Below are 10,145 nucleotides of genomic sequence, written 5' to 3'. Positions count from 1 at the left end.
TACTCTACATGGACCCAGACTTGTGTCTTTTCCTCCAAGAATTATATAGATGCAGGTAGTCTCCTATCCAGTCACTACATTCTGCTGAATCTCCAGAATCTCCAAGAATGAAAGGGCTTTCTTCCTTACAGAGGGAAGTGGTTCTCTATCATCCAGTGACATGTAAACTCAGAAACAATTGTCTTTCCCCACTGTCATGCAACAAACAACAGTGGAGAAGGGACACAATAACCACAATAAACATTCCTATTTATGCCTATGTGTCTGATGAGGCATATGTTTTTAAATGTACAGTTCAGTGAGTTTTAACAAGTATATACACCACCACTTCAATCAAGACATAGAATATGACAATTACCTAAAAAGTCCCCTTGGAATTCTGCTCACTGTTATGTGGCAGACTGGATAGGAGGTGAGTTTGGGGGAGAATGGATACATGTATATGTGTGGTTGAGTCCCTTTGCTGTCTGCCTGAAAGTATCACAACATTGTTAATTGGTTATACTCTAATTAAAAGTTAAAAAAAAATTCCCCTGGGCCTCTTTGCAGTCAAGTTTTCCACCTCCATCACCACCCCAACCCAGTTCCCAAGCATCAATGATACCTGTCCTACACATAATTTTGACTGTTCTAGAATTTTCTGAACTATCAGCTAATGTTCAATTTTCCAATTGTCCCATACGTTGGGACAAATATGGGACAAAATATTGTTTATGTCATTTGAATAAAGACTCAAGTAAGAATCACATGTGAAAAATGATTGATCTGTTTTTTAAACATCTTTTACAATTTCCTTCTTTCTCCTTCACTCTAATACTTTGTTGTTGAATCTCTGTCATTTTCTTGTACATCTTCTGATAGCCTAGATTTTACTGATCACACTGAGTTTTAACATGTTTCTCTGTCCTCTACTTGCCAAAGAATACTCAAACTACCACACAGTTACACTCATCTCACACGCTAGTATATTAATGCTCAAAATTCTCCAAGCCAGGCTTCAGCAGTACGTGAACCGTGAACTTCCAGATGTTCAAGCTGGTTTTAGAAAAGGCAGAAAAACCAGAGATCAAATTGCCAACATCCGCTGGATCATCAAGAAGGCAAGAGAATTCCAGAAAAACATCTATTTCTGCTTGATTGACTATGCCAAAGCCTTTGACTGTGTGGATCACAATAAACTGTGAAAAATTCTGAAACAGATGGGAATACCAGACCACCTGATCTGCGTTTTGAGAAACCTATATGCAGGTCAGGAAGCAACAGTTAGAACTGGACATAGAACAACGGACTGGTTCCAAATAGGAAAAGGAGTACATCAAGGCTGTATATTGCCACCCTGCTTAACTTTTATACAGAGTATATCATGAGAAACCCTGGGCTGGAAGAAGCACAAGCTGGAATCAAGATTGCTGGGAGAAATATCAATAACCTCAGATATGCAGATGACACCACCCTTATGGCAGAAAGTAAAGAGGAACTAAAAAGCCTCTTGATGAAAGTGAAAGAGGAGAGTAAAAAAGTTGGCTTAAGGCTCAACATTCAGAAAACGAAGATCATGGCATCTGGTCCCATCACTTCATGGGAAATAGACGGGGAAACAGTGGAAACAGTGTCAGACTTTATTTTTTGGGGCTCCAAAACCACTGCAGATGGTGATTGCAGCCATGAAATTAAAAGACACTTACTCCTTGGAAGGAAATTCATGACCAACCTAGATAGTATATTGAAAAGCAGAGACATTACTTTGCCAACAAAGGTCCATCTAGTCAAGGCTATGGTTTTTCCAGTGCTCATGTATGGATGTGAGAGTTGGACTGTGAAGAAAGCTGTGTGCCGAAGAATTGATGTTTTTGAACTGTGGTGTTGGAGAAGACTCCTGAGAGTCCCTTGGACTGCAAGGAGATCCAACCAGTCCATTCTAAAGGAGATCAGCCCTGGGTATTCTTTAGAAGGAATGATGCTAAAGCTGAAATTCCAGTACTTTGGCCACCTCATGCAAAGAGTTGACTCACTGGAAAAGACTGTGATGCTGGGAGGGATTGGGGACAGGAGAAGGGGACGACAGAGGATGAAACGGCTGGATGGCATCACCGACTCGGTGGACGTGAGTTTGAGTGAACTCTGGGAGTTGGTGATGGACAGGGAGGCCTGGCTTGCTGCAATTCATGGGGTCGCAAAGAGTCGGACATGACTGAGTGACTGAACTGAACTGAACTGTCCTCTACTTACAAGTGGTATTTCTTTATAGACACTTGATTTTGTTCAAATTTGGGTTAAAAATAACATTCTTTTGGTTCTAGTGACAGAGAACTTAATTGCATAAGCAAAGCAGTGAGATTTATTTGCTCAAGTATCTCAAAATTCTAGGGTACAGCACAGACTCATATCATAAAATGTCTTCTTGATTTTTCTTTCTGCTTAATTCAGATCTCTTCTGAGTTTTGGCTTCATTCTCCACCTCCTTTCAGGTTCAAGTCCATAGGAAATAAAGTTGCTTCCCGATGCTTCAGTTTCACATATCCATTCTGAACCAATTAATGGCATTCTGCAGAGTATTAGTGGTATCCTAAGACATTTTGGGGGGGATTACCATCAGTATTAAGGCAGATTGGAAGCTTCGTGAGAAAAGTCGGGATAGCTTTGACAACTAAAGGCGGTCAACCAGTCAGTAGCCCTCAACTTCTCCATTGGAGGCGGCCTCACTGAGTAACTGGGCCAGGCAAAGAGGAGCCACACCCCTCCCGAGCCACGCCCCCTGGCGGCTGTCTCTGAGCGCGTCACTTCCGGCTTCGGGCGATCCGCATCCGGGTCAGGCTGCACCTCTGGCTATAGGAGTGTGTGACTCGCGGTGGTGCCGCGCCGTCAGCGTTCTGTCGCCAGTGTGATCCGCCAAAGTGCCTACAGGCGGGGACCCCCCGCGGCTTTGCGCTGAGAAGGACGGGCAGGGGACCTGGGAGCGAGCGGCGGCCGGGCTGCGCCGCTCGGGGGCGGGCTGGCGGCTCTGCTCCTTCTCTTGCTGCTGCCTCTGGGAAGCGGGAGCCAGCCCTGAGGAGTCCTCAGCAAGCAGCGACCCCCTTCCCCGGCTCGCCTGCCCGCCCCGCAGGGGAGGGCGGAAGATGCCGGTGAAGAAGAAGAGAAAATCTGGGGTGGCAGCGGCAGCGGCGGAAGACGGAGGCCTCAAAAAGTGTAAAATCTCCAGGTACCGCTGCCCCCTGCCCTTCAGTCTTTTCTTTTTGCTTCAGGACCGAAAGAGGAGGCGGCCGGGCAGGCCTCGGGCCGGGGAGAGGCGAGCCCCCTCTGATAAACCGGGGTGGCAGGCGCCGGACCTCGTGAGTCTGTGCAGGGCTCCACCTCGTGTTGGGTTGTGTGCTCAGGCGCCGCTGAGGGACTCTTGAGAGTCGCTTCCCGTCCGACTCTGCGTGCCGAGGAGGGTGGGGGAGACGAGTACCCCACCGTTCCCTAAGCCTCCCCCGCCCTCAATTCAGACCTGGCAGTGTACAGATCCGTGCAAGGGTCATTTCTAGAATTTCTCTGTAGACTGTGAAGAAAGGAGCAGAGCGCGAGGAATTTCGTCCTGACTGCTGCTTTGGGAGTCATAGAAAGAGAAGTTCCTTGTGCTGGAATTGGCCTCCAGATTTAGTATTTGGAGTGATCTAACCCGGACCATCCCAGCAGGAGCCCCATTTTCTGGAAGCATAGTGTCTCCACCTGCCAAATAAAGTGCCTGGCTATAGTGCCTCCATAGCTAAGTCGCTGTGTGCAAAGTTGAAAAGGCCCTGCATGCGTTTTGTTGTTTAGCCATCAGGATGTTGTTAGCTCTCAACATAAATATTAATAATTTGAGAGCTATTATACTCTGCATCTTGGAGAAAAAGAAAGCAAGGCAGAGTTGTAGTTGTATAGCTCTTTGGTTCCGTTGTAGCATGTCATTAAGGCATTACAGCAACACTATGCTGCAAAAAATCAGTGCGATTTACGTGTGAGAAGTGGGTTTTTTAAATCTCCTTATTGGATGTCTTGACTGTCTTACTGGTTGGCACTTAAAGTAAGAACTTCAGATGCTACCATTTCAAGTAGCCAGCATTATTAAGAGGAGATAATGATAGAGCTCTCCTTAAAGAGAAATCTGCTTAAAATGTAAGGTAGGTGACCTCTTTAGTCTGCTTCATCTTTTTTGTAATTGGTTGGATTTTTCCTCTTATTACTGTGGTTGGCGGAAGAGCCCCGAGGGTATTTGACTATTACTGTGAAAGATACTGCTGTATTCTTATACCTCTTAATAACTCATACTAGAATTTGACATATACTCCACTAGCTCATATTTGTATGACGCATGCAAATTAATTCCTTTTACTTTAACTTGTAGCAATCTTAAATGTATAACGTATTAAAATTATTTGAATTAAGCACATTAAAACGGCTGAGCCGTTAGTATTCTTAGCACTCAGGTGATACTTTGCTCTGTCAACTTAAAATTTTAATTTGGCACCCTTATGTTATATTACATTATTCAAAAACTATTACATTGTTGCAGAAGTTAGAGCATTCCTGTCACTGTGGTAGTATAACTGAGCTTGAGAAAAGTTTCTCTATTCGTTAAATCTTAGAGGCCACTTACGAACTTTCTAAATTTTAATAATTTTATGAAAAAGATAGATCCTGGGATTAAACTGCTTTGGCCCAATTATTTGAACTGGTATGATCTATTAGAGTTTTTTTTTTTTTTCTTTCTTTTTAATCTGTGGAATCTAATTATACCTTTAAGTCCTATATTATCTTTTATCTTTAAAATGTTTAAGTTTGGTAGATGGTAAATAAACAACTCCTAATATATAATATTCTGAAATATTGATTCACTGGGTATCAAAATATACTTTGTAAAGTTCATTTTCAAATTATACACATACAGAATTTTTATGCAAATCAGCAGAATCACTGTAAAGATTTACATTTTCCCAACTACCAGTCCTGCATTGAGACTATTAGGTTGAACTTCTATGTGGATTTTTGAAATCTGGGAGCAATAATTTTAGTGATATTTTTGGTATTTGATAGTGAGCAAAGTAGCATTTGGGCTTTGTTAGCCAGAAATTTTTGTGTGTAGATTACTGTTTCAAATTGCATATATTTAACAATTCCAGTTTTTCCCTATAACACCAACTGTAAAAAAAAAAAAAAAAAAGAAAAAAAGACTTTGGTTTGAATTGAAGTAGTTCATATTGAACTTAGCTTTTCACTAAAAGTTGAGACTTGATAAAATTCTTAGGCATTTGTGTGTTTTCTAAGCTATTGCAGATCCCAACCCCCTGCTAGACTAATAAGTGGAGAGGAACATTTTTCAAGCAAGAAGTGCCTGGCTTGGTTTTATGAGTATGCAGGTAATGAAATTAATATAAGAAGATATCAGTCACATGCTTTAAAACTTTTTTTTTTTTGGTTCATTCATTTAACAAATATTTATTGCAGGCCTGCTGTGTGTTAGTGCTCTGTGCTGAGATCAGGGTCAAGACTGAGGATTATGGTTAGGCTAAGAATTTGGTGCCCTTTCAGGCTGATATCTTTTTAAATATGTAATTCAGTATATGTTTAGTGGGTAGGGTGAAACTCATTTACTGTTAGCAAAATTTGTAAATAGATTCATTATTGGTTTATGTCCATTGGCTACAGTAGAGTTGGTATTCTGGAAAACTATGTGTAATAGAACATTTTATACTTTATATGGTTCTTGTTTTTCTTTTCAGTTTTCTTTGAAGTTTTTCTGAACCATAAGCTTGTATTTTCTGAAACTTTTTTTTGTGAAACTTTTGGGAAGATATAGTAAAAGATTTTAAACTCATATATCATTCCATGACAGTTTTACCCTTTAATACAGTCATTTATTTAGCCATTCACTTCCACTGGAGATGCAATAATAAATAAGAAACTAAACAGACTGATGTTAGTATAGTATTCTATATGCTATTAATATATTAGGAAGATGCACTGTGAGAGTTCATGGGAGGAGTGTATAACCCAACCTTGAAAGTGTCAGTGAAAATTTCTTGAAGAAGCTGGTTTAACCTGCACTAAATCTTAGAGGAGGTGAATGAAAAACTCTAGGTCTAGGATGAGACTAGTTCAGAGGTAAAAGTCAAAAGCCTGGGATGAGGCCAGAGTTAAGTATATGAAAAAGGAACTTGTTTCTCATTTATTATTAACTTCTAAATAGCAGTTAAAGGGGAGATTAATTCATATTAAATTTTATACATTTTTCCCCATAGAATCGTTAGAATGATTAGTTCTTTTTGGAATTATTGATTTTAAATCTGCCCTCCACTCCCAACTGTTTCCTTGTTTTAACCTGCCTCCCTGGTTGGGTTTTTTTGGGGTTTTTTCCCCTTTTACCTATCATCCTCAGAGTGTTTGTGTAGAATAAAACACTGTATATGCAGTCATTGTCTTATATTTAGTGATAATAAGGCATAGATCTCAAGGGAATTTTGAACTTAAGATTTAGTTTTAGGTTATGTATGGAAAAAAAGACTATTTTGAGAGACAGTAACTTCACTGTTGGTATCCTCTGAGCAATCTCAACAATATAATTTGAAAATTGTTTAGTAACAGAACAGATTCTTTATAGACGAGAAAAGCTGCTATTACTGGCATCCCAAGACAACCACTAACCCAAATTAAATAGAGGGAATTCATTTTCTTTTGACCTCCATTTGAAATGTTGACCCAATATTCAAAATGCCAGTTTTACTGGTATGCATGGTAAGGTATAGAATCAAAGGCTGGTCATCTTATTTTACCTATAAAGGGTACGAGATACATAAAATTAATTAGTCTTTTTTTTTTCTTGCTTGCTTGATTGTTTTACTTCTCATAGGGACTTTCCTGGGTAGCGTAAGATTAGATTTCGTTAACCATTTATTTTCTATGCCAACATTTTTTAATAGCCAGCAAACTAATTGCTATCTTTATTCTTTATTATCTAATTTTTTCCTGTGACCATTCTGCTAAGTAGGTGGTGGTATTCTTGTTTCATAGGTGAGAAACAGGCTTAGATCAAGTAATTTGCCCAAGATCATACAATGACAAGAGCCTGGGTTCAAACCCCGGTCATTCTGACCATGTAGCCTATGCTTAACTGCTACTATCTGGTTTTAAAATTTGTACGTGGCAGCCAGTTTTCCTTTTCCAAAAAAAATATTAGTAAGTATACTTGAGGTTAACTTATTTTCTGTCATTCATGGAATGATGCATATTTATGGAGCACTTGTATCCATTTGTCAGGCACTGTGCTGAGTGCTGGGAATATAGTGGTGAACAAGTCAGACAAGATCCCTGCCCTTTGGGGACTTGCCTTCTAATGGGGAAGACACAGTAAATAAGCAAGATAATTACAGATGGTGGAAGATTATAAAAGTAATGTGGTGTGATGCAGGGATGGAAAGTAGAAAGTTGGGATAGACTTTCAAATAAGGTGACTAGGGAAGGCCTCTCTGGAGATTGCTTCAGTCAGAGACCAAAACGATGAGGAGGTGCTAGATGTTTGTCAGTTAGAGTAACTGAGATGTCCTTGTTTAAAATGGAGACAATAATTGTGCCTTCTGAGATAAAACATGTAAAGAAAACACTTAGTACTGTACCTGGTATGTAGTTAGAACCCAATAAATGTTAGCTTTTATTAAAAAAGTGATAGTATTGCAGCATCAGATTTACTGGTTATATATTTTTACAATACTGTTCCAAAAAATTAACAATGTAGCTCCTATGTAGCTTATGTTTAAGGTGCTGTGTCATGCTTTGAGCAGATTTTTTTTTCCCCTCAGCATTTGCTCTGGCTGGCATTGTTTTAGACCCTGCAGATATAGCTGGGAACTATATGGTTATTAAACCATCAGAAAATTGATTTTCTTTTAAATTTTAAAAGCGTTTCCTGGAGGAAGAAATGGCAACCCACTCCAGTATTATTGCCCGGAAAATCCCATGAACAGAGAAGCCTGGCAGATTGCAGTCCATGGGGTCTGCAAAAGAGTCCGACAGGGTTGAGCGAAACAACTGCAACAAAATGTTTTACTACAAATCTTCTTAATAAGATATTGTAGGTCATAAGTGGTGTGTGAAAAGCCTGATAGTTTTTCCCCTTCATAAGACCTCTCATTTTGAGTGATACTTGCATTGGCAAGGATTCAGGAATATATTAGGCCTGTTGTTGAAGAAAGGTGTAGGAAGTGAAAAGGCATTTTAAAGTCTTATAAAGAATCAAAAAAGGAGGGATAGAATTGCTTAGTCCTAGTAAAGTAACCAGCTGGTAGAGTGTACTAAATCATTTTCATAGCTTCTTAAGTTGAGTAGAAACCCATATTGTGCCTGAAATAGTTAAATTCTACTCCGGAGGTTTTACCCTGGAAGTAGTTTTATTGGAAGAGTTTGTTTGAAGAAGTATAATTGATGTTATGTGATCTGGGGAAAAGAACATTAGTATAGACTTGGTTTTAGATTTAGATTGTTGTTATTTGTTTTGTGAAAGTCACTTGACATTTACAAAAAGGTCTTATATGTATCTTATATATCTTTATATAACACAATTTAACTTGATTCTTATCAAATTTTAATCAGTAGTCTCCCATTTTCCAGGGAGGCTATTTTTTATGACAGTAACTGATATTTCTTGATATGACTCTTCAGCTTTCTCTCATAATTACTAGTGATGGCAGTGTGGAGGGCAAGTTTGCTTTCTTGCTGCATTCAGTTAAAATATATTTCAATCATGACTTAAAAAAACTTTGTTTTCTTCCATTCAGTTTTTTTATCTGGTTTTTATTTCCATCCAAACCACATATAAGGATGCACATTCAGTTATTTTTTTAACACCTTAATTGTGTATGTGTGCTTTTAAAATTACGTAATTAACACATTTTCATAAAAAAAGTCTCCAAATGTATATTAGGAAGTGAAAGTTTCCTATAATTATCACCCCTTAACCTTTTAACATTTCACTGTATAAAAAAGTATAGTACTGATTTAGACCAAAGAGTTTTTAAAACATTTGGTTTCAGATCATGTTGTTAATATCATCTTAGTAGTCTGGACCTCATCTGAGACAATAAAAGCTTAACTGGTCCCATACTGGGTGGTTACATTTTTCTACTGAGAAAAACTGTAGTACATTGGCCCCATGTTGTGCTTATGAACTAATGATGGTGATATAAAATGCCACCTGAGCAGCCTTGGTCTAGTCCATGACATATAAGCTGGAGTATTTTTAGTCCTTAAGAAAGGAAACAAGTTTCTCTTAGCTACTTTAATATTTGAAGACTGTGTTTTCTTTCAAAAACCAAGTGTGGTAAACATATTTGTATCATATCTAGTTTTAAAATTTATTTTAGCCTTTTAAATTGAGGTATATCATTATATTAATTTCAGGTGTACAACATAATGATATATGTTTTTATCACAAAATTATTACCACCTGTCACTACGCATGGCTACAAATTTTGTTTTCTTGTGATAAGAACTTTTAAGAATTTACTCTCTTGCTGCTGCTGCTGCTGCTGCTAAGTCGCTTCAGTCGTGTCCGACTCTGTGCGACCCCAGCTATGCCATAGCTGGCAGCCCACCAGGCTCCCCCGTCCCTGGGATTCTCCAGGCAAGAACACTGGAGTGGGTTGCCATGTCTTTCTCCAATGCATGAAAGTGAAAAGTGAAAGTGAAGTCGCTCAGTCGTGGCCGGCTCTTCTCGACCCCATGGACTGCAGCCTACCAGGCTCCTCTGTCCATGGGATTTTCCAGGCAAGAGTGGGGTGCCATTGCCTTCTCCGGATTTACTCTCTTAGCTACTTTCAAATACACGAAATAGTATTATTAACACTATATTCCTCCTGCTCCATGTTACATCCTCAGGACTTACTAAGTTTGGAAGTTTGTACCTTTTAACCACCTTCACTCATTTTGCCCACCCCTGCCTCTGGCAACCACCAATCACTTCTCTGTATTTGAGTTTGATTGTTTTTGGTAGATTCCTTATACAAGTGAGCTCACGTTATTTCCCTTTCTCTGACTTGTTTCACTTAGAAAAATGCCCTTGAGGTTCATCCATGTTGTCACAAATTTGTTTTATCAAGTCAAAAGATAACATAAAAAATAGGAGAATTGATGTA

The 10,145-nt window shown here is 39.1% G+C and overlaps 1 protein-coding gene across 5 annotated transcripts in view; it reads left to right on the top strand.

The window, feature by feature from the left end:
• Positions 1 to 2,804: 2,804 nt before the first annotated feature.
• Positions 2,805 to 10,145, top strand: part of DCUN1D5 (defective in cullin neddylation 1 domain containing 5) — a 33,411-nt gene continuing 26,070 nt past the window's right edge. For 2 of the 5 annotated variants that reach the window (XM_070384342.1, XM_070384341.1), the window contains exon 1: positions 2,805 to 3,199. In XM_070384342.1, the coding sequence (XP_070240443.1) occupies positions 3,117 to 3,199 (83 nt within the window). In that variant the 5' untranslated portion in view covers positions 2,805 to 3,116. Of the gene's footprint in view, positions 3,200 to 5,286; positions 5,379 to 10,145 lie in introns of those variants that run through there. The other 3 variants (XM_005887859.3, XM_070384344.1, XM_070384343.1) reach the window with 3 other exon arrangements.

This window comes from Bos mutus, chromosome 15 (assembly GCF_027580195.1).
Source record: "Bos mutus isolate GX-2022 chromosome 15, NWIPB_WYAK_1.1, whole genome shotgun sequence".
In the NCBI taxonomy this organism is placed as follows: Eukaryota; Metazoa; Chordata; class Mammalia; order Artiodactyla; family Bovidae; genus Bos; species Bos mutus.
The sequence above is the reverse complement of the archived record's forward strand: the minus strand, read 5'-3'. Positions and strand labels throughout refer to the sequence as shown.